We start from the raw sequence: 24,231 nt of genomic DNA, 5'->3' as shown, positions 1-24,231 counted from the left end.
TGTTTGTAGCACTTGTCTTTCTCAGTGCTCTGAGCACTGCAGCTCAGATTACTATTCTTGTCATAACAGAGGATGGCACACATCTGAAACACAGGAGGCCTTGTCAACAAACTCACCAGAAACTGGTTTTATTGGAAAGTTAAGCACTGGCCTGCAAATAGGTCACACATGTCCCATACTGCTAGCTCTGATTATAAGGACATTAATCAACAGCAAGAAGGCAAAGCAAACAGCTGCAGGTAGTAACATCACCACTAACAGCTAAATTTTGAGGACCTATCTGACAAAAATTTGGCTATGACTGAAGTAGACTTTAGCTTCAGTTGTACGATTTTATTTCTTTCAGCACAGCATTTTCTAATGCATCAAATTATAAAACCTTTGAATTTTCTGCATTTCTAGGAAACATTATTAGTTAATATATTTGGAACAAGATTAATCTACAATGTCCTTTGAGACACTTCTTACCTAATACCAAACATATCTGACTGTGTTGATAGGCTGCAGCTTTAAAGAAAATTCTGGCAGAAAGAAGAATTGAGAAACAAGCATGGCTACTCAGAATGTAGAGATGTCATAGTACTTTATAATGACTGCTGGCAAACATATCACAGATGACAGATTAGGTAATTTATTTGTTACTGATTGTGTCAAATGTGTTTCTGGAACAATCCTTCTCCCCCAGAATTTTTTAAATCAAAATTGGAAATGCAGTATGCATATTTATTCATAAATTCAATGCATTATTATTTTATATAATTTTCCTTAAAAATTCAAACATATGGAATTACTCTGAGGCAGAATTAGTGGAAATAAAAGGCAGAGCTCAAACTCATCATTATGAGAAGCTGTACTATCAAAACCAATGCTCGTGACATTCCATAAAGTAAAAAAAACTGTAATCATTTTAGATTTGGAAAATATAAACACTGCAGTAAGGGTGTGCAAGCTGTTGTGTCACATGTCATAACTATCTTTCACTAGTATTTCACAACAGTAGGTCTTGTTTTGAACATAATTACTTCTAGAAAAATTATTTTCTATAAGATGTCTAAAATATTTAAAACTTAAATGATATCTGAGAGAAACAATATTGAAACTACTTGTCATTTAATTGAAAGCAAACAAAGCAAATCATACAGCAAATTTAGAGTACTAAAATTTCTTTTAAAATGTAGTTTACAATTCAAGGTCTCTGGACATTTCTAACTTACAATTTTTCTTCTTAGAACAATATATTTATATTACATTTTTATTATGGAAAATATATTTATCTTATTAAGATGATAAATTCATTATTTATCATATAAGGCTAAGTAATTATTTTACAATCAATCAGAATGCACTAGCACTATCTAATTTTATGTTAGCAGCACAGACTCATAATTATAGCTGTTAAACAGCCAAACACTTGCAAGAACACAGAAGCAGTAGCAAAAAGTCTGTCTTTCCTCTCCCACAATATAGAACTCGTACACTCACAATGAACCAGTAACACCCAAACACAAGGCACAAAAAATCAACTCAAACACAGCTGAGGCTTCCAACACACTTTAGTGTGGTTAGCAATTCAAGGTCAGGCTTGAAGTTGCTTTGCATTAGAAAGAAAAGCAAAGACAACTTTGAAGACTATTTAATTTGAGATTTCAGCTTAAAAAAAAAAATTTAAAAAATAATGCTTTCTTGGAGACAGTGACAACCCTTCCACAAGAGGGCAGCAACTTTAGGCACCTTCTACTACTTTCCTTTCCTGAAAAACCCACAAAGAGAAAGGGATAGCACACCACCATGAAATTTTTACAGACTAGAAAACACAGTGTTTGTTGCTGCCTGAACAGCTGCAGATCCATTAATACCTTCTCCAGTAAAATCCTCAGTACACTGAACCATTTAACTGTAAGTGCAGAAACAGAAGGGGAAATTGGTTGTTTTTTAAATCAAACATTATATCTACCTTTAAAAGGACTATCTGGAAAAGAAAAAAAAATCTCAGAAGAGATTTAAGAACATACAACACTTCCAAACAAATGCCTTCTTTCTGTTAAACCCTGACCAAAACTAAGTCTTCCATTTCAATGGGAATAACTGAGGATCAAACAGCTGAGCTGATCATGATACAAGATTACCTATATACTGTGTCAAACAGTTAAAAAAACAATGCTCAGAGGTGAAACAATTCTAGGCATCTTGTTTATGTCCTAGATTGTAAGAACTTCTAATGCCTTCAAGTACAAGGGAAGTAGACAAGTATTTGATAAAAAGCCATCTCAGGAAGTAGTAAAGCATCGAACAGCAAAACACTGATTACAGGAGCGAGAAAGATCAAGGTTTTTCTACAACACACCAGACTGAAATACTCAGTCTGGACTGTGCAGCATCATGAATTTTTGACATATTTTAAGTGCTAGATTCCACAATATTCTTGAGTAAGCATGTTTTGCCCAGACAGAATGGTGTCATTGATTTCATATTTTCAGCAAACATTCATTATTACTGCTATGTTCTCTTGCTGATGGAATTGGACCTCAGTGTCTTCACACAGCCTGGTAGACAGACCTTTATGAAATTCTCCAGACAAAGAGAAATTTTCACTTAAAATTTCTTCTCTAGGAAAACAAAACACAGAAATGTGGTGGGGGGAATGAGGGGAAGGGGCAGGTCCACAATTTCTGTCTATGCCAGAAAGCAAATAAACATGAAGAAACATCTGGATCTCAGAACTTGGGAGGAAGTGCTACCTACGATTTTGTACAAATCACATCAAAAAGACCACTCCTAATTTTGTTGAGGTGCAGGGCTTACACAAGAGCTGTGTTTAATTCACAGCCTGGCTCTTTGAGAGGCCACCTTATCCAGCCTTTCCTCTGCTTCTCTATGCCATTATTTGGAGATGTATCACTGCAGGCAGGCTGTTGGTTTCTACATCATTACACAAAAAGAGAGGAAAGCACAATAAGATTGAAGCACAAAGCTGCTGAGGTGAGATTTACCTTCAGCACGTATTAGAGGAAGAACAGAGTACAAAAGCCAAAGGCTGAAAAGAGAAGCAGCAGCGCAGGGAACAGCGTTTTCAGAACACAGGTCAGCAACCCCATTTGGCCCAGAACGTCAGGAGCTGCTGCTGCACTTATCATGACAGTAATGATTAAAGCTAAATTTAGCAGCTCCTGCCTACATCATCTTCCCCTGCTAGGACAACAACAAAAAGTAGGCAAAGAAAAAGGAACACATCCAGTAGTACTGGATGAAGAAGCAGCAGGTGTCCCCATGAGAAAATTAAGATCACACCAGCGTGGAACTCAAACCTTTTCTTCTATGCCATACAGTGACACTAACTGGATGATGAGTATCTATTTGATAGTTATTTTAAGAAGTAACAAAAGGCAGTAAAATAGAAAGGCTTGATTTTCTGAATTTAAAATAAATACAGAAAATCCTAATTTCAGAAAGATCTGTGCTATTTATATCATTATCAGTTAAACATTATATATACTTTTAAACAATTCAACCTGGTATAAGCTCATACTGCCAAAAGCCACCTACACAGACGGGATATTTACAAAAACTCAACAACTTCATTGCTATCAAGAAAACATTTTCACTAACATAAATTTAAGCTATATATGAAGAAAAATAAATGTATGGTATTTCATACTGCTAACAAAACATTAACAGCAGTAAACCATATGCAAAACCAGTGAGAAATTAGCCCAAAATGAACAATAAAAAGCCAGTGTGTCAGGTTTTGCCATACATTTTCTGTTAACTGCTTTAATATATGTACTTCATGAACAAAATATACACAGTAATGCAATAAAAACCTTTAATGCAATTCAAACCGAGCTTAGATGATGGAGTGAGAGCTGTTAAACAGCCCGGTAAGAGCTTCAGAATCATTTTACTAAGATGCTTCAGAACAATTCTATTACACAAAGTTTGCTGCTCTACAAAAAGAATTAGCATTAAATTCTTAAAAAACAGAGAATATTTATGCAATTTTGCACTGGATATATAAATAAACTTCCAGTGGAGAATTATCCAAAATTCACAGTAACAAAGCGTTTCTTAGAGATGGATGTAAAGGTAATTTTTCAATAGAAGTGAGTAAGTGAATCATAAAAACAGAACTAAAAACAATTAATCCCTATCACATATGAGTAGATATGACTAACTGGATTGAATATTCTTTAACTAGCATTAATACAACATTCAATCAGTTAATTTTCTTAATGCTTATTGCCATGCTCATTTGATCAACAGTAAGCTTACCTTTCCTTTCGGTCCAGATTGCTTAAAATATGAAAAAAGAAAAAAACACATAAGATGTAAAGCCCCACATGTGTTGCACATCACTAAATGCAAAAGTTATTAAATATAAATTGTAACTGTTTCATTGTCTTTCACTCACCAGTCTAATTTTCAAACAAGCATTATAATTTTTTCACCACATTTTTGTCAAAGTAATTAGAAATGTACAAACACTACTTCACAGACAGCAACAGTCAGTGGTCTAAATAGTACATTGATTTGACTCTTTTTCAATGAGTAGAATTTGATTAACTCTCAACTTAACCTGGTCATCTCAATTCACTTACAATGCAGAAGCCATTAAGATAGAATTCTAACACACTAATTATAATCAAGCCTCATTTCCAACCACAGAACCACTGAAGTTGGAAAAGACTTCTAAGACAGAGGTCAACCACTAAAACAATCCCTGACTGCCATGCAAAAGAGAAAAAAAATTATGTAAGAACTTGTTTCCAACTAATAAAAAATATCTAAGTGTTTAAAATGAGAAACAAATTTTAGCAACAGTCCTCTAATATTTAAGAAACCACATGGAAAGGCTAGAGAAGGATAAATGGAAACCTCTTCTGAGGTTTAGGCCAAGAAAAGAAATCTCCCAAAAGAACCTAGGAACTAAGGCCACTAGTTTACAAGCATCTCCATTAACATGAGTTAACACAGAAATCACTGTAGCCGATGCTCATAATTCTGGTCCTTTGCACACCAAGACTAATATAAGAATAAATCTAACTAAGCTTAGCACACAGACTATTTGAAAATAGCATCTACATATCTTCTGTCTTCTCAAAATTTGCAATATGGAATGCTGTAAGCTTTTAATCTGTGTGACTCTTCCTCCCAAACATCAAAAGCCTAACAAACCTCTGACATACATGCATTACATTAACTGTATTCTAAAACAGAAGAAATTCAAATTGTTTCCTGTTTTACTTTAGCCAAACTTAACAGAGTAATGATATTTCACAGTAATAAAAACTCATCCTCCTTTCCTTTTTACAAACAGTACACTCACAAGAATAGGGCAAACTAATTCTCTTGTTATTCAGAAAACAGCAGGAGTAGAAGCAAAGCAGGTAAGAATGCAGTCCTGATAATCCTACAGAGTGCAGTACAAAAGTACATTCCATCTCCATAGTGCTCTGGGAAGAGAGTAAAAGTGAATGTGACCGCGGCAACTCCAAACTGGGGTGGCAGGAAATGAGCCAGTCCCGTGTGAAGGTGGAGAATTGCTCCTAGCTGGAGCTAGCCTTTTCTATCAATAAACACTGCTTTTGTGCAGGCCACACCCCAGTTTATCAATCCAGTCAGATCCAAATCATGTCTGGATGGAGCCATATCCTGTATCTTTGCATCCTTTGCACAGTTAGTATGTAAACTGGATTAACTGTTTACAGGTGCTTCACAGACTCACTCTGTTAAGGAGCACATACCTAATGCTAAGGAAACTCAATGGCAAGAAAAAAAACTTCAAGAATGCCTGATACTATGCAGTATCATTACATCAGATGCCTTATTTGTTTTTTTTAGAATTTCTCACCAATATAATGCATTTAAAGGAATTCTCATTTTTATACCTCTGGAAGATTAAGAGATGAGAATTCTGGACTGATCACTGTCCCTTCATGCAGCTCATGCATAAGATTTGTTAAACATGCAGTACATACATGCAGTACATACATGCTATTTCAATGCCAAGTCTGGAAGAACAGTCAGTCAATAGCGTAAGACAGAACTATGCTTGAAATGAAGCAAAATAGTGTGAACCAACTACAACACTAGAGCAAGTTATATCTGAAAATCTGTTGTATCAGACATTAACAAATTTTAATTTAATCCCCAGATTCCACTAGAGAAAAACATGAATATGTATCATAATATTATTTTGAAATACCGAATTCTGTTGTGCTAGAAACTTGCATTTTACATGAGTGCAACAGATACTCAGACAAACTTTAAATTAACATGTATGTGCAAAAAAATTGCAGGAGATTAAGAAATGCAGTACATATCATACACAAATTCAACTTGATAGAGATTACAACTGAGTTCATAATCAGCTTGCTTAACCATGTGACACCATCCCCACCCAAAGAACTTAGTGTAAGTCACAGAATCTGTTACATCAGTGCCAGAGACTAATTTAATAACGTTTTTATTTTTGGTTATCCTTTCAAGAACCTACCATTGATTTATGTACAATATATTAGATAAAATTGTTTTCCCTATTTTGCTACTGATCACTACACCATAAAACAATCTACAAATGCAAAAACTTAAGAGAACACAACTTTGTGTCACCTGCAAATTAGCATAGGAAAACAAAACCCAAACATTTAGAGCTCAATTTCCATGCTATCAGCTCTTCTGTCTTGATACATACCTAGAATTTTATTCTTGATTTGCCACTCACATTTTCTGCAAATAGTCCTTTTTGAGGAATCACCACCAGCATTTACTTTTAAACTCAACTATTGCCTACTGTCAGTAAAGACTAGGAAAAAAAGATATCAAAAAATTCCTACACAAGTAAAAATACGACCAAAATATATTACCCAGTTGATATGGTCTGAAATTTTATACTATGGTCAGTTTTAAATAGTCCTATTTTAGTTGGCTTTTTTCTGACTATTGCCTTCTCACACAGAAACCTGTGTTTTCAACATCAAGTAGCTCTGAAATCTCTCTTCTTTTATTTATTTATTAAAAAAAAAAAAAAAAAAAAAAAAAAAGAAGCCTGTCACGAAGCCACATTTTAATAATTTTCAATCCTCTAACTCAGAAACAGATTTAGAACCTTTTAGAAAGCAGTAAGTTGAGTCAGAAGCTACTAGAATTAAACATCATTGCAAAGTTCCTATGTAACGCTCACCCTCAGTCAATTAGATCACGCTGGTTCTGCTATCCTCCAGTAACAAAGCACTGCTGGGACTGTTATGACTGTTTCCTGCCTTGAAAACTCCAAAAATATTCCTAGCATAAGAGTTAATTGTCTGTTGCTAATGTAAATGAACTACAATAACGATCCTAAGAGAAAACATACTTAGAACACTCAAGATGACTACTATCCAATTACTTCATACAATATTCAGCTTCCCAATGTTACACATTAGTTTTCTGTGTTGTCACACATGCCAAGTCACTACCTTTTTTTCCTTCACATTATATTGTAGGTTTATAAAGAAGTAAATCCCACAGGCAAGAAAGGCAAGCAGGCAAATCTAACATCCACTGAAGATTAACAATCTCTGGAGCAGGTTGAAGAAACCTAAGGCAATGAACTTGCTAAGATGAATCCATTTTGACTGGCTGTTTGAAGAACCATTTCACAACAAAGCTTAATCAAGTGCATGAGAATTATCAAGTTAACAATCAGAGCAGTCTTGTATGATTTTGCTTACTTAAAATCATTTTCATTAGCACTGCAAATAAAAATTTTATCCTTCAGAATAACAAAAAACCCCACAAACAAAACAACTTCTCCCCCACAAATAAACAAAAGCAAGCACAAACACACACAAACCAAACCCACCAGAAAGGTAAGAGCATGAATGCTTAGAGATGCCCCACATTTTCCTCAATGGGACACCGGACAAAAAAATTCTAAAAAGGACTTCATGCAAGCAAAAGCACAGCTGATTCAGCCTAAACCACAGTGATAACATCAACCCTATCTTTCAGCTTAACTCATGGTAAAAACTGCCAATCCTTTTTAGTTCTCAGCCTCACACTGATGGCAAGAAATGTAAAGAATTGAAAAGAGATACCTACTACTGCATCTGCTATTACTAAGTGGAAGGAAATGTCCATTCCATATACCACATATACACCTATATAGCATTTACAGACTACAGTACTGTTGTCTGTAACAGAAAGAGGTAAAGCCTACGTCCTCAAGGACAGGATAAGACAGCAATCCTCCTGGGAGGAAAAGCTGCAAGAGTTGGGGTTGTTAGCCTGGAGAAATGAAGGTTGCAGGGAGACCTTATTGTGGCCTTCGGTACTTAAAGGGGGCCTAAAAGACAGATGGGGACAAACAGTTTAGCAGTGCCTGTTGCAATAGGACAAGGGGTAATGGTTTAAAACTAAAAGAGGGTAGATGTAGACTAGACAGAAGAAGTGTTTTACAATGAGGTGGTAAACACTGGAGTAAGCTGATCAGAGGAGTGTTAGCTGCCCCACCACTGCAAACATTCAAGGTCAGGTGGGATGGAGCTCTGAGCAACCTGATCTAGTTGAAGATATTCCTGCTTATGGCAGGGGGATTGGACTAGATAGCCTTTAAAGTCCCTTTCACCCCAAACTGTTCTATGAGTCTATTATTTTGTGAATGAAAAAATTCCTTTTTCTGTCTGTTTATTCAATGCCAGATTACTCTAATACAAGTTTGGATCACATGATTCATTCACATTAGAATATGGGCTTTCTTTTTGTGAAGTCAGCAAATCAAACTGAGGGAAGCAGGATGAAAAAAAAAAAGGAAAATGCCTGTATATGGTCCAAAAAAATCTATACTTAAAAACAGAGGAAAAAAAAAGGTGGCAGAAGAAGGAAGCTACAAAATGCAGACAGGATAAAGCACTCATGGAGGATGGTGGAAATCCACAGAACTCATAAACAAAAAGAGCTCTGAATGAATAAACTTTGAAAGAAAATTCCTTAAAACAGTTGCAATCTCATGTTTGTGAAACAGATTAGGTGTACAAAACACCTAGAACCAACCCTACAATTTACAGAAGTTTGACAGGGTTTTAAGTTTCAAATCAATGAAGTTCAACTCAGCACAGTTCAGTAAGTTTCCAGTCATCCTTTCTAAAAATCATTTACATAGATGCAAAACCTTGCTTCTGTTAGATGTTCCAATTTGTATGTTTTACACTATGTATACAGATAGTGTACAATCTTCAGATCTATGATTTAATGTTTACATGGATCTCACACAAGCTGAAGTTGATGTGACTTAGTAGCTGCTGATCATGTTGTCAGTTATGTGAATTTCTACAGGAAACTATATTTGTCTATTTCAAAGTATTTTCTCAAAATATTTGTATTAGCACGTGCTCTCCTACTACCTGCCAATGTTCTTTAAAATTACTAAATTCTTGTATTATATGATAGTAATTCCTAAATGGTTTTATGAAACTTTAGTAATTAAGGTCAAAGCTCATAATCAAGAATGCACCCATGTGATTTTCTTAAAACACTTCATAGCATAAGGAAAATCATTACATACAAAACCAGGGAGAATTTTTACAATTGAAACACCTGCAGAAACAAATGCAATTAGTCTTACCTTTGGGCTGCTGTTTTTACTACGGTTGTTTGTGCATGTGCGTGGTGAAAACGTCTGCCATGTACCACAGTTACAGGACCAGATATATTCTGAGCATTTTCACTGCAAACATATAGAAAATGTTTAAGAAAAGACTCTGGTGTGTTTGTACCATCTTAGGTAAAACATGTGATGTCCTAATTTTACAAGACCAAGTATTGAAGTATTTCTGAACCAATAATACATATTGTTAGGATCATTTCACAGGCATATAAACATTCAGCCTTATAATAAAATGGATATATAAAAATATACACAATTTTTCTTTCCCAGGAAAAAAGATAAAGATTTTTTTACTCAACCATGCACTGTGAAAAGCCACTGCCTTTTTAATGACTTGTAACCATTTATAACTAATTTTATACTTTCATCTCTCATTTTATTGAGGCATAATATTAACTTTTGTAATACGACAAAATGTAATATTAAGGGGCAAAATGTGAACAGACTGAATTCAGGAATGTCACTCATAAAAAAAAGTGAACACAGCAAATTTATGGATGCAACATGACTTGTAACTGAAAAAATCAACACATTTCAAAAAGAAAAAAGGATTCTCAGGTACTGGTATCTCAACTGGACTCTTATTCACCAATGTATCTTAGCATTTCTTGGGTTTCTTCATTTGCTACCTTTTGACTTTTATCTCATTATTATGTAAAACCACAATTATGGAGAGAAGATTTCTTACCATTACTCTCTCTAGTAAAAGCTGACATTAAGATACAGTAGATAAACAATACAGTGCCTCCTTCAGAGATCATTAAACCTAAAGAATTATCCTGCACACTGCTGTGATAGGACATACAATACTGTGCTTGGAATGTTCAAAAATCACACAACTTTTAACAGACAGCATGTTGATGATGCAAACTGTTTCAAACTATGGAAATACAGTGCTTAAATTGTGCTTTTCAAATTGCTTGGTAATATAAACTGCACTAGAGAAAATTATGTGAAAAATGATTCCTACTAATATTATTTCTCAGAAATATTAACTTGCCATTTGTCCTGTTGTGAACAATGAAAAGAAACCAGAAGTACCACAATTCAAAAAAAAGCTGGCAACCAATTCCTAATCCCTCCTTTACACTCCCCCCAAAAGAAGAAAATGAGTAAACTCTTACTGTGCTTTTTAATTTTCAGTTTAGCATTACAAACCCTTTTGGTAGCCTTACATAAATCAAGATGAGAAGCTTTTAGAGCATTTCTGACTGCCCCTAACATAACCACAAACATAACAGAACAAGACTTATCAAACCCAAAGGGTTAAATCCTCTTTTCTAAAATATGAAAGTTAAAAACATAATAAGCCATTTGAGCTAACAGTCCAACATCCTGAAAACTAGTAGTATCCATGCAAACACCAACCTCCTCAAAGTAAACACACTCATCTCACATGCTTCTAAGTCAAGGCTATGCAACTCCAGCTGGTCAGTCATCATCCAGATCAATCTACAGCCAACCTTCCATCTAATATGCCACCTCAAAATTAAAAAGCTGACAGCTACTTGCCCTAAGTACTTCAGAATATCTCAAATCCTCTTTGGCTTCCCATTTCATGTCTTTGAAAAAGATACTAGGAAAAAAACCAAACCAGAACCAGAATGCAGGAATGATCTCTCAAATACTTAAGACCTAAGGACTTCGAACAAGCAAGCAAGCAAGCATATGTATCTCCTGTTTTACCACTGTGTCTGTTGGATCTGACCTTTGCCAAACTATCATGATTGTGAAACTCTGTCGCGTGCCCCCACAGCAGAAAAAAACTGTTAAGCAGCACTTTTGCTTTTTGCCTCACTCACGTAGTGAAAACGCCAGTAGGTGCTGGAATGGAGTATCACAGACTGCTCAGGGATCAGATTTGAGTCAAAGCAGACTGTTCTAGATGGCACACTTAAATGGCTCATATGGTGTCAGACATGTTTCCAACTAGGACAGCTCTAAAACACAATCTGTTCTATAATCTTCTTCTCTGAATGGAACATGCCCAACACAGAAGAAACACCAGAAAATACAATCATAAAGTCCTAGCAAGTTGCAAAACAGGCACATCAGAACTGAAATCTGAGTTGGCAAGTTTCAGCACAATTTCTTGAAAATTAGTATAACACACTAAAAGCAGGGTGATGTAATGGCCAAAAAGTTCCTTGAAATAACAAATGCCCTAAAAAGAACTTAAGAGTATTTTAACAATAAATGTATCATTAATGGTAGCTCAGAAACCACAGAATGATTTGAAGCCTAGGAGAAAAACAAGATTTTACTATCACGTGCTATCAGCTGATACCTAGAAAATTCTTAACACCACATATTCAAGAGATAAAACAAAAAAAATCTTGCACTGGGCAAATGGATTGAGCTAGAAGTAAAGGAAGAACAACATTTCAAAAACTCACAACTACAGACTACATTAATTCTGCTGTTCTTCAAATAATGTTTTTAACAAAACATTATCAAATAAAATCTAAAAGGGCCTTAATACAAGTATTGAAAGGTAGCAAAAATAAAGCTATTTAAAGTACATCCTCGTGACTAAAAAAATACAACCAAAACTAATTGGGTTAATAGTTTGATGCTGGATTTGCTCAACCCAGTAACCTTTTGCTTGGTTTAAATTTCTCTGACAAGTACAGCAAATATTTCTTCTCACTGTCCTTGCATATCCCTTCTTCCTCTTATTCTCTGAATTTTAGGGACTATTCTACAAGAATAACACTCGTTTGAGTCAAGCCCCATTGATCTGAAATTTTTAGTCCTTATTCTGCAGATCAGATGGAAAAAAAGACTCCAACACTGTGACAAAAATCACAACAAACAGATAAAGAGTATCAAGCACCTGATCTTCTTGTATTTAATCTAGCAGCTTATCTGCATGATCAACTTTCAGAATCTTCTCTAGCTGAGGAGTCTAAATATTGAAAGAGTAACTATTAAGCACCTTCATTCTGCATATCGAAGTGAACAAACCAGCAATCATCACTAAAGTGACTAGATCCCAAACCTTTACTGATACACGCTATGAAAGGTACAACAATATCCCAGTGTCATTAAACTGAGATAATCACTTGGAGCATAACCACAAAATGCAGTGACCAAAATGTGACAAGCAGTCACAATGGCCTATGCACATCCATTATTCATAACAAAGTCCTTCATTAATGACAGTTTATTAAGAAAAGGCTGAACGCTTATACTTTTCATTTAAATTCAGTATGCAGCTCAGTACTAGACAAAAGGTGGCTGCCCATTTACATGCAACAGATTTTATTTTTTTAGTCGAATTTTATAAATCCTACTAGATCTTAGGTTTATATTGCATTATTTTTCAAGAGAAGGCAGTTCCAAACCAGGCAACAGAATGTCTGAACTACATGTGTAGACCATCTAAAAAAACCTCAGTAATAACTATTTACCTTAAAACAAAAACTTAAAAAAAACATACATGTATAATATGTATAAACATACATGTAGTCAGGTATGACTGCTTTAACAAAAAAAAAATACATGGTAAGGTTGGATTTCACTACAAATTCCATAGCCACACAAAGGAAAATTCTAGCTACCAGTGAATTAGAGGAATCTTATTTTAAATGTGTACTCAAAACAAAGAACAAGTATAATGTAGATGCACAGGTTTCTTCAATAGTAAAACAGAGCAAAGGAGCCCTGACACACATGAAGGTAAAAGTGACAATTACAAATCTGTGTTCAAGAACAGAATACTAAAGAATGGAAATGACCAGGGTGATTCTGTAAGAACCGGTGAATCTGAAGATGTGCAAGGCAGAAGTCTGGATTTCATCTTACTAATCTCTTGTGTGTACAAAAAAAAAAAAAAAAAACAAAACAACAAACTAAGACAAAACATTATTTGCATACATAAATCAAGGACAATGAAGTACCATGCTAATTTGTGTAAACATAAAAATAACCTATAACAAAAAACCCTTTTCATTAATAAATAAATTTTATTTTTAAGAAAACTTTTTAAAGTTCCACATAACAGTCCAGCCATTTATCTTAGGAAATTAGGCTCGAAGGAAACAGCAGGAGAGAATATATATCACACAGAACTTAGAGGATTTATTTTTTTCAAGTGACCATGGTAAGATGGTCCCACAAACTCACAGTGCTTGCAGCATACAAAAGTCCTGACTGCAGAGAGGGGCCAGAGCTTGCGGCTATATTGTGGGCACGGCTACATTGCTATTCTGCCCCTCTGAAATCATGGCTAGGCGTTGTATCAGGGGGAAGAATAAGGACCACATCCCCAGATGTGCGCCATTTTTGTCTCACTCTCCTCATCAGGGCTGAGTTGCTGGGATCAGCCCTGCAGATTCCATTCTCTGCTGCTGCCACTCACCACCTTCCCACTCCTCTGAGATGTGACCCCAGGATGTGGTTCTGAAAAGCAGCAGAGCTGTGTGGAACTGAGCCCAGCAGAGTGCTCCAAAGCAGCAGCAGAAGTGAGCCTGAGCTAAGCCTGAACCCAAGCCTAGTGCAGTGGAGCAGTGGTGCAGTAAAGCAGATGATCTCACTTCCAGGGTTTTGTCTGTCACTGCTTTCCCTTGTCTCAGGCTCAGGGAAGGGGAGAGCTAGCTGTATTTCTCCCACTGGCCACATGGAACTAAGTCAAAGTGGCAAACACCTTTTGGCATAAAGCACCTTCCTTTATTTCTGTATGCTTTTGTTATTAATATTGCTGATGTCACTGTGCATTTCTTACTCCACTGCTGTTTGCTTTCAGTAAATGGTTATCTCAACCCATAGTCTCTGCCTTTGTCCCTCTCTTACTGGAGGGGGCAAGAAGGCAAGTGGCTTATTTGGAGTTTAGTTTCCAGACAGTGATAAACCATCACAAATGAAGACAAGGACATCCCTCATGTAGCTACATATACACTGGATATTTGATGACCGGCCCATCTATAGCTGGGTATCTTACAAACTTTTCCTTCCTGCAAAGGTTACCAACCTTTAAAGTGAGGGCAATTTAGCAATATATTACATACACCCTGAGAAAGTCAGGTGAATATATCACTTTTTATTATATACTAAATAAAGAAAGCAGTCTCTTACAAGTTAGGGACAATAGTAACAAGCAAGTACAACAGTGAATGCTTAAAAACTGTTCCTGTCTGCCATAAACGCAAGTGACAGTCTCAAACTATTCTATACAAGTATGGCTATTTGCTGAATTCTTTTAAAAAAAGTCTGTGAATTCAAAATCAAACTATATATTGCAGTAAGAAAACCAGAAAACATATCCTGAGTCAACCTTGGCAATTCAGTGTCACAGAAAGAAGCGAATCTGGATAGGGATGTGAAAACTATTTTCCTACCTGCTGTCACTGTATAGAGGGAACAGCAACACATGCAGGCAACATGGGTAAGGTACTAACAAATATGCCACTGATTGCCCTAAATCCATTTTAACAGCGTTCTGGTACTTTACTAATGTGGTGTTAAACATTTTGTAAGAGAAAAGACCCTAACAATCTAGGTTTCCCTCTTTACTCAGAAGCACAGTACAGTACAGCTTCTTAAAATGCACAGCACACAATGTAAATGGACTAGAAGTTCTGTTTATCATGTATTGATTTTTATCAATGATCAAAGCAAGGACACACAAATTAAATGTATTACCTCAGTTTCTTGCTATTTCCCATCATGTTGAGGCCGATTGCGTTCCCTTTTAAAAGTTTGAAACCTCCTGCTTTGCCTCGCCTTGCATATGCTTTTATGGCATCACTGCTGCTGCCGATAGTTCCAGGTCGACAACGAATTGACTGTCACAACAGAATTCACATACATTAAAATAATTGTATAATTGTGCAGAAGTTAGAAGGAGAAAATGAATGCAAAATATTAACATAAATATTACTTTGGCTTCCTTTTCAAACTGCTTTTATACCAAATTTCATGGAAAATACACACCATCTACACCTATACTACGACATCTTACTAAACAAAGTACAATATATATTTTATATTTAGCACAGTATTTATGATAACTTTCTAAACTTAGAATTAGGTACTCTTGCTCATATTTTTCAGAATACTATAGAGATCAAGAGGGGAACAAAAACTTTAAGAGTAGACAGATAAACAGCTTGAGCATGTGTTCCTAAAACACAACAGAAACTTTCATTTCTTTACACTGCACACATAGCTATGCAATACTGTTTAAGAACCTAAAAAGCTTTAAAGATAAATTTTCACAAGATAAACCAATTATTTACCTTTTTTTCTTCACTGGGACTGAAAGACCCATCACTGTCATCTAAACTGAGCAGATTTGCCTCGCTAGACAGGTGTGGGAGAGAAAAGCACATATACTGTAATCCAACAGAGCACACACAAACATTTTAAATGCAAAAGGCTTTTTTATCCCCATCCCTCTACATTTAAATGCATCATATACACATTGTATTAATATGCATAAAAAACCAGGAACATGAAATGAACAACAGAGTGATCAGATGCATAATGTGAACCTGAACTTAGAGTGTGCATCAAATTATTTTGCAAAAAACAAAACTAAAAGATTAATCCAAAATAGACAATGTTACTGAACCTTCAATGTGGTTACAGCAATGTTACTGACACTATAAATGATTCTACACTCTGCATAAATTGAGTCCAAAACTTCATTAACCTATAAAACATGATCTGACTTTGCTTATGCCTAGCAATGTTCAAGTATGTGGTTTAAAACTGCAAACTTCATAGTGCTTTAGGAGAAGAACTTAATGTAACTACATTTTACCCCACAGCAATTACTAACAAAGTATGTCTTCCTAAAAAGAACATACTCAGTTTGTTCTACCGCTTACTACAATGTGTTTCAATTCAGTATCTGTAGTCCCCAACCACCAGAATGGGGAGGAAGACAAAAAAAAAAAGAAAGCCACTCCATGACACTCTAAAAACATTCTTTTCAGTAACAGGCAGCTATCCTCAAGTAATCTTAACTATCTAAACTGAAACCCCAATCACATATTTCATACTGACAGCAGCTAGATCAGTCTAACATATTTTTGTGTCCAGGCGAAGCAGCCTGCAGACAATCCCATCTCATCAATCCTAAAAAGGTTACTCCCATGCTGGCAACAAAAAAATTACAACTTTTAGCCAACTTGTAATTGATGCTGCCTTGCAATACATACAGTGACTTTAGCTCTTCATTTATAAATAAACTAATCAGTGCCCCATCCCTCAAGTTCCTAACAACTTTTTCCAGGCACAGTACTTCCCTTCATGTTACAATTCATTCTTCCATCTAATGCAATACAAATATCCCTAGAGCAAATAAAAATAAAATAAAAATGTTGGGTGAGATCTACAGAATCTGAAACTTCAGGAGATAAGACTGTGCATACAGTTGATTTTGGAAAGGGAAGAATGATGTAAATGTGAACATATAGCCAGTGGCACTGCTGTATTTTCCTTTCATTTACAGAGCACCACGATTCTAGGTGCTCAATGGTAAAACAAACAGTGTAGTAGATTCATCACTAATTTCAAATAAAGGCAAAAGAGTACAGTTGTACTTCTGTACACACTACACATGGATATTAAATTTTTTACATCCTGCAACATTTTTTTAAAATTCTCTTTCAGAACAAATCATCCTTTCAAGGGAGGCTCATGGAGCCCTCTCAAACATTCATCAGCAGACAGAGAGTTTAACAATTTCAGAAATTTTCCACTCCTAAAAAATAAACAAAACCCTGCAGCATAGACATGAGCAGCAACCTACAGTATCTGCAGCTCTGGCATTTGCCTACAGTGCTGCCCTAGTCAGATCATTTCACCTCTAGAAATGTTTTTGTTCTTTAGCTTCAGTTCATACAAAAATGATGGCTATTTTCAAAACCCCTTTGTACTGTGTTGATACTTTTAGGATTTCAACACGCTTCAATACTGCAACCATTTTAACCAAGGGCAATTGAGGGGGGAGGTAAGAGAAGGTTAACACATTGCAAATGACCAAACACTGCGCCAAGGCTCAAATCAAAATGAACAAGAGTAACTCTTACCATGCAACATGACTAGAGCAGTATTAGCAAATTGGAAGTTTTAAATGAACCAATACATTTAGATCTCAAGGAATGTGAAGCATATGCATCAGAACCAGAAAGGTTGTTTTTTCAGAGAGCAGAATACATAGCAACCAAGCAATGTCTATTTGCTCATGTATCACATGCTTCCTGCTGCCTGCTTCAATGATGCAATTTATACAGGCAGGAAAAAACCAAAAGCAACCCAAAACAAACACTGTACCACTCCCCTGACATACCAGTCAGCAATATTTTTAACATCCCTGAAATGAAACCTCAGTTGTCTTGCTGGGAGGAGGTCTCCCCACTCTGTCACTTTTAACCAGAGAACCATGGGTTTCCTGGTTATTTTCACATTGGAACATAATTTCTAACTTTTAAATACATTCTTTAAAATTTTATAACAAATGAATGTTATCTCTCTACTAATATTAGGGGCAAAAAATAGAAGTAATTTACCCACAAAGAGTTCTTAAGGCAAGTTCATAATTACACATTCATATTTAGGCATTGAATAAGAAAACAAAAATTTCTGTTTACTTATCTCTAATCACTTGCCATTTGTTTGATGTTTTAAAACATTAAGAACTATGTAATAGTTAGTTAGACAGCTATGTTTTCACTGTCTACAAGCAACCCAAACTTTAAACCTCTGCTGACCACTGAGGTTACACTCTAATAAGCTGCAAGCACATTTCTATCAACTGATCCAGTCACATTTCAAACATAATTGGAATTTCTTTCTGAAAATGATTACATATAAAACCACTAGGCTGATGTATTTGCCCTCACAGCACACTGTGTACATTCTTTGTTTTAAATTACATAGTGGTAGGCAGCACACTAAAAAAGCTGCACTATCAGAGGCACAAGAGAAGTATAATTATTATTATTATTAACTCATTTACAGTGCCATTCCATTAAAATTAGCCCTAATTTTAAAAGTTTTCATCAATTTAAAAGCTACAGTGCCCTACTAATGGGCTTAAAAAAGAAGTATAAAACATCTATATAACTATGGGAGGGTTTTTTGACAAAGAAATCCAGATTTTATAAGCAGTGTAAAAAAGCTTAATGTAAATATTTAACACAATACAATGCCCAATGTAAATATATAACACAGTACAATGCTTTTTCATCTGTTAACACACAGAAAAAAGAGGTTTATTCCTCTAAATGGAAGGGGCAAAAAATAAAGCTTTTTGAAAGAAAATTGTAGTTAAAGAAAGACACTGTAGTGTAAATATATTACGCCCATGTATTTGTATTCCTTGTTTTTGATAAGGCTACTGTTATCTCAGTGGAAGGCACAAGTCTAGACTATAAAGAAAACAGTATGACAGCCAAAAGAAATCTGGGCTCATTCATTCACAAAACCACTGTGGAGCATACTGATATATTTCAAAAACATTTACACAGATATTGCAAAGGCAGTAAATATAAATTTTTTAAGACACTTCAAGAGAATTATCTGTAACCCCAGAAAGCATCTTATAACATGTTAATTTCATGAATCACAGAAATATATTACTCTGGCCAGGTCTGCTAATGTCTGCCATCCTTTCATATCTTCTGCTACACAAGATCAGCTTAATTTCTACCATTTATTCTGTGGTGGACTACACATGTTTCAGTGTGCTCAGCTGACCAACTGGTCTTTTCTTCTGTTGTTCTCCATAAAGGTAGACCTCCTATGGGACCTCCAAATACAAAGCAAGGAAAGTCTCAAGCCACTTGCTACTATCCTGAGTAGATCAAATCTTTTAGAACATTACAAATGTTACTTTTACTCTTTCAAATGGATGGAGTATTAGCCGCAGGCATTTACTTTGGGATAAGATACTTGTTAATCACCATTCTCAATTTCTATAACTCTTGCTCCACGCTGAGTATCAACTCTCGCATCAGTTTAAATTTATATAGTGTTGGGTGATCATTATTTTTCCAAACCTTCTTCAGTTCACAAATATTCTTTAGTCTTTTTGGGTTCATTATTTGATGTCTTAACCATTATGACTCACCTCACCTACGTCCGAAGTAAGTCAAATGACACCTTTCTTTTAAAATAGTCTACCAGTTCTAAAAATTGCTGTGGCAGGAGGTCATTAACCACATACTTTGTGTTCATCTCACTGAAGAAAAGACCATCCAAGCAGGCATCCAGTGCTGACTAACATCATTAGCACAGGTCTCAAGGGTAATAGAAGAATACAGTCATTCCTTTAAGTGCTGAGATGTTATTCTTAGGCTAGTTCAAAACAAACCTATTGTGTGTCTGCCATTAAGAGGGAAAAAACTGTGATAAAGTCAGGCACTGTAACCCCAGTGCATCCACAACAAGCAGGGGACGCATCCAGCTGCTTGCTTCAGACTCACAGCTCTCTCCACAAAGAAACCATGTAAGAGCCAACACTGTAGTAAGTATCAGCACACCATAGCATATACCTACTTACTGCACAGTATACTCAAAATACTGGGAAGGACACAAAGCTTTATTCTGGAACAATATATGAATTAAAGCTGCTAATCTTTTAAATGCTCTACTAAGGGTAAAGGAAATTTAGAAATAAAAAAGAAGGAACATTTACTGTTACTTGTTTTCTAAAGATTCCCTTCTGTCAGTGTTTTGCTGTATGAAATAAAAATGCATCAAAAAAGCAAAAAACACAAATTATTTCAAAATGCTAAAAGCTTGCTATGTCTTTAAGATAAACAAACCCAGGTGTTACCAAAAGTAAATACGTGGGCAGCTTAAAACATGTGGCAGTTTGGAGGGAATAAGAAATTGCCTCAAATGGTATCAGAGAATGGGTAAGTAAAGAAGACAAGATCTCTGGTTTAAATCAACTTTCAACTACTCTTCTATTTATACTTCACAATAAGATTCTGCATAATTCACAGATATAAAAGCAAATCAAAAATTATCTAAGTAGGCAATAAAAATTCAATTCTAGCTGTGGGAAAACTGCTTATTGTAGAGAATATTTGAAAGAAATGAAAAATCACCCAGACATACAACCTTAAAATCAGATACAATTACATTAACATTATGTTTCATAATAATTTTTCTAACTTTTATTTTTAGCATCATTACATTTTTCCTTCTATTTTCTTAAGTCAACAACAGCTGGAGACTGATGGAGAACAGCAGTAAATTGCTAGTAGAAAAAAAAGCTGCTATGTTTTCAAATGTGACTTATTTCTGAAGGCAAGTAAAATGGAAACAGTAACTATATGGTATGTACTGCCCTTAGAACATATTTGTATGCACTACAAATGGATATAAAGTTGCTAGGGAACAACACGACCTTAATTTTATAAAACTAAAATGCCCTTAGTTTGTGAACCCTTTAAAAAGTGTTAACTTCCAGTAGAGTTCTGTTTTGACAAGAGCTCTTGATGCTTACCTCATACTTTAATGAACTTCTGCATTCATTTTTTAATTACTAAAACTTCACATTTCTTAATGTTTTATTAAGATTACAGCATAGCCTGCTGCTGCAGTCTCTGTGGTTATGTCTACTTTCCTACTTCCCTTCCAACGCATAGTGTTTGGCAGAATATTAGATGATACAAATTCATATGTGAATTATTTTTGTACTTAATCACAGGATTCAGCGACTTCTTACTAGAGAACCACAGCATACCTTTTAAATTTGCAGGGTCTACTCTCCAAATATCTAAGAACAACAAATAAATTGACAGGAATTCTTTGCATATGACACTTGTTCTTTTAACAATTAATTAGTCATTTCGGAAATAAATACGTTCGTATTGAGAAAATATATTAGTAACAATAAAATGTCACAAGGACAAAGTATGCATTCAAACTATACACAGGGGATTAAAGTTTTAGCCAAAATCCAAACATACCAAGTAAAGGATTAAGTTATAAGGAAAAAAAAAAAACCAGTCTTAACTCCATTCAGTGAAATAACGCAGAGGAAGAAAAACCTAGAATCTTTAAGCTCAGTTTAACTTGATGAAGGCCTAAAGCTACTGCAGAACGTGAACCATAACTGTCAAGTTCTGAGTAGCATCATCATTAAAGAAAGGAAAAGCTGAAGCTGCTTGGATACCCTACCTATCAAGTTCATTATTCTGCATGTTCACATCTTGCTTGTCTGTGTTCCTTAGACTTACACAGAAGCTCCAAAGACAACTGCAACTCTTGTGAAATCTACTGTGCCCCATGTTGTAAGCCCCATTTTCCCAATAAAGCTTACATTATAATAAACTCCTATTTGGCAATACTATTTAAAATAATAACTTATTTGAAATATTCTTTCTTAATCACTGAAAGTTTAAAATATTAGATACTGTTTCTTATAAATAAATTTAAAAAATAAGTACTTAATTATAAATAAACATTTATACTTTAAATAGCCTAGATAAAAGCATCCTTACTCTTTCTCTGCATCTCCTTCACTTTCTTCTGCATGATCAAAGCTCCAATTACTTTTAAAACCTCCATCTCTCTTGGACTGTGATCTATCCAAAGCTGAAATGAGAACAAGTTAAGATAAGTCTTGATTTCAAGCTGAGTTATTAATCAACACAAACTAGAGGAGTAAACCAGATGCATGTATTTTCCCCCAGTAATTATTTTATTGACATCAGTGTTTAACTATCATTTGATCAGTAAGTCCATCAATGCAGTGGTGATTATTATTTCCCTAAATAAATAAAAGTATCTGTCAACATCTTATTAGCAGTAAGTTAGCAAGCTATTAAAAATTATGACCTGAGATTGTGTAGTAGCTATTTTCAACTGTTTTACTGATACCCATAAATTTAAGGCTAGTTTCTCTGATATGAACTCTATGCCACACGCAGAAAGGGTCCTAAAATGTACTGCTTACATGACTAATAACCAAATATATACTGAATTTTTCCATATAAAAGCAACAGTTCCGAACTGTCTGAACTACAATTTCAACTTAATGTGCTGGATTTTTAATTCAACATCTGTCACTGACCTGAACTAACATACAGTGAAAATTAAAATTTCAGTGTTAGCATCAACTAAGTAAAAACTTTCTGTCATACTACATAAAATTTCAGATCTCTCTACTACAATATCCACCCTTATGGAGATTTTCATATAATATCACAGCATGGGGTAATCTTAAGTGAAGGTGCTCCAGAGCATGGAGACAGCACTCATTAAAGCTCCCCCTGGGCCCTGAATACTGCAATTAAGCTCTGTCTCACACAAATTCTGTGTGAGACAAACTATACAGCTGCTTTGATTATGGTTTAAGTGTGGTTTTTCTTACCACATTTGTCTTTACACTGTTGAAAATGCATTTAGAAATAATGAATGAAATTTATATACTCTGACAGAAAAGAGTTAGAAAATCACAACAACAACACATGTCTAGGATAAAGTATAAACAATGCATACAGAAATATTTATTGCATACTCAAGCTCTGCTTCCAACTACTTGCACCTACTGCAGGCTTCCTGAGCCATGGGTGAATAAGTTAAACACATATTTTAACAGCTTTTCCTACCTTTTTCCTCTCCCTGCTTGTTTTTTAATCAAGACTGCTGTACAGAACCAACAACATCTTGCAGCAGAAAGTACCTCAGCTTAATTACAGGAGTATCTCCTTTTGTTGATTCTGATTCAATCTGGCACCTTTTGGTCTTAGTACTCTACTTCTCCAGTCCATGTACTCGGGAAGACAATAATAAGTAACCCTTCCCTATTCCCTCATGATTGCATAGATTCCTGTTGTGTTCTTCCATGGTCTTCCTTTCCCAGGCAGAACAAGAAAAAAAATGAGTCAGCTTAATTTTTTCTCACGTTAAAGCTGTTTCAAGTCTTTAAATCCCTCTTTATGATTCTCTTTGAACCTCTTCTAGTCTACTGTACCCTCTTGAGACGAGGATACACACACCATGAGGAATACTCGAAATGCATACATCTCACTAATTTCTACAGATGCAGAATGTTGTTTCTATTTTGTTCTTTGTTCCTTTCCTAGTAAATCTTTACAGTGGATTTGCTGTAAAGATTTACAGCAAAGGACAACTGCATTGATCTTTAGGTACCAGGTAATTCCATCTTTCACTCATGATTGGGGAAGAAGCACTTCAGAGCCAATTGTTACCTTCAAAAATGCCCCTTTTTTACTTCTCATTGGCTTAGATTACTTTACATTTACCTACACAGAATTTCATGTACAATTTCAACCCACATAACTCAAAACCTGAGCATTTACAACTTTTTTTAAATAGCTAGACATTATACTAACCCAAGTATATTTAAACATCTACTAATTTGGTCACCTGGCTATCATACCCTTTTCCTTATAACTGTCCACCAATGTTAGAGATCCTTGTGCAATTCAACTGGTTACTCCTATTAACAAAACAAACCTTTTTTGCCCTCTTTTTCTAAATCTTCCCAACCGTTTCCTATAAAATTTTCCATTTTATTCAGAGGTAATTCAGCCTCTTCCAAAGCCTTTGATAAATGACTTTACAGAGGGAACAATGAAATAAATTCTAGTCTCCAT

At 35.2% G+C, this 24,231-nt stretch overlaps 1 protein-coding gene across 3 annotated transcripts in view; it reads right to left on the bottom strand.

The window, feature by feature from the left end:
* Positions 1 to 24,231, bottom strand: part of SENP6 (SUMO specific peptidase 6) — a 72,764-nt gene that overhangs the window by 31,971 nt on the left and 16,562 nt on the right. Inside the window, exons 2-6 of one of the 3 annotated variants that reach the window (XM_041477445.1) lie at positions 22,111 to 22,204; positions 15,883 to 15,946; positions 15,287 to 15,429; positions 9,602 to 9,703; positions 4,270 to 4,290 (exon numbers count right to left, since the gene is read on the bottom strand). In XM_041477445.1, coding sequence (XP_041333379.1) covers positions 4,270 to 4,290; positions 9,602 to 9,703; positions 15,287 to 15,429; positions 15,883 to 15,946; positions 22,111 to 22,204 — 424 coding nt within the window. The remainder of the gene's footprint in view (positions 1 to 4,269; positions 4,291 to 9,601; positions 9,704 to 15,286; positions 15,430 to 15,882; positions 15,947 to 22,110; positions 22,205 to 24,231) is intronic. The other 2 variants (XM_041477446.1, XM_041477447.1) reach the window with 2 other exon arrangements.

The sequence above is a fragment of the Pyrgilauda ruficollis genome, unplaced genomic scaffold, assembly GCF_017590135.1.
Source record: "Pyrgilauda ruficollis isolate IOZ18807 unplaced genomic scaffold, ASM1759013v1 scaffold40, whole genome shotgun sequence".
Taxonomy (NCBI): Eukaryota; Metazoa; Chordata; class Aves; order Passeriformes; family Passeridae; genus Pyrgilauda; species Pyrgilauda ruficollis.
The sequence above is the reverse complement of the archived record's forward strand: the minus strand, read 5'-3'. Positions and strand labels throughout refer to the sequence as shown.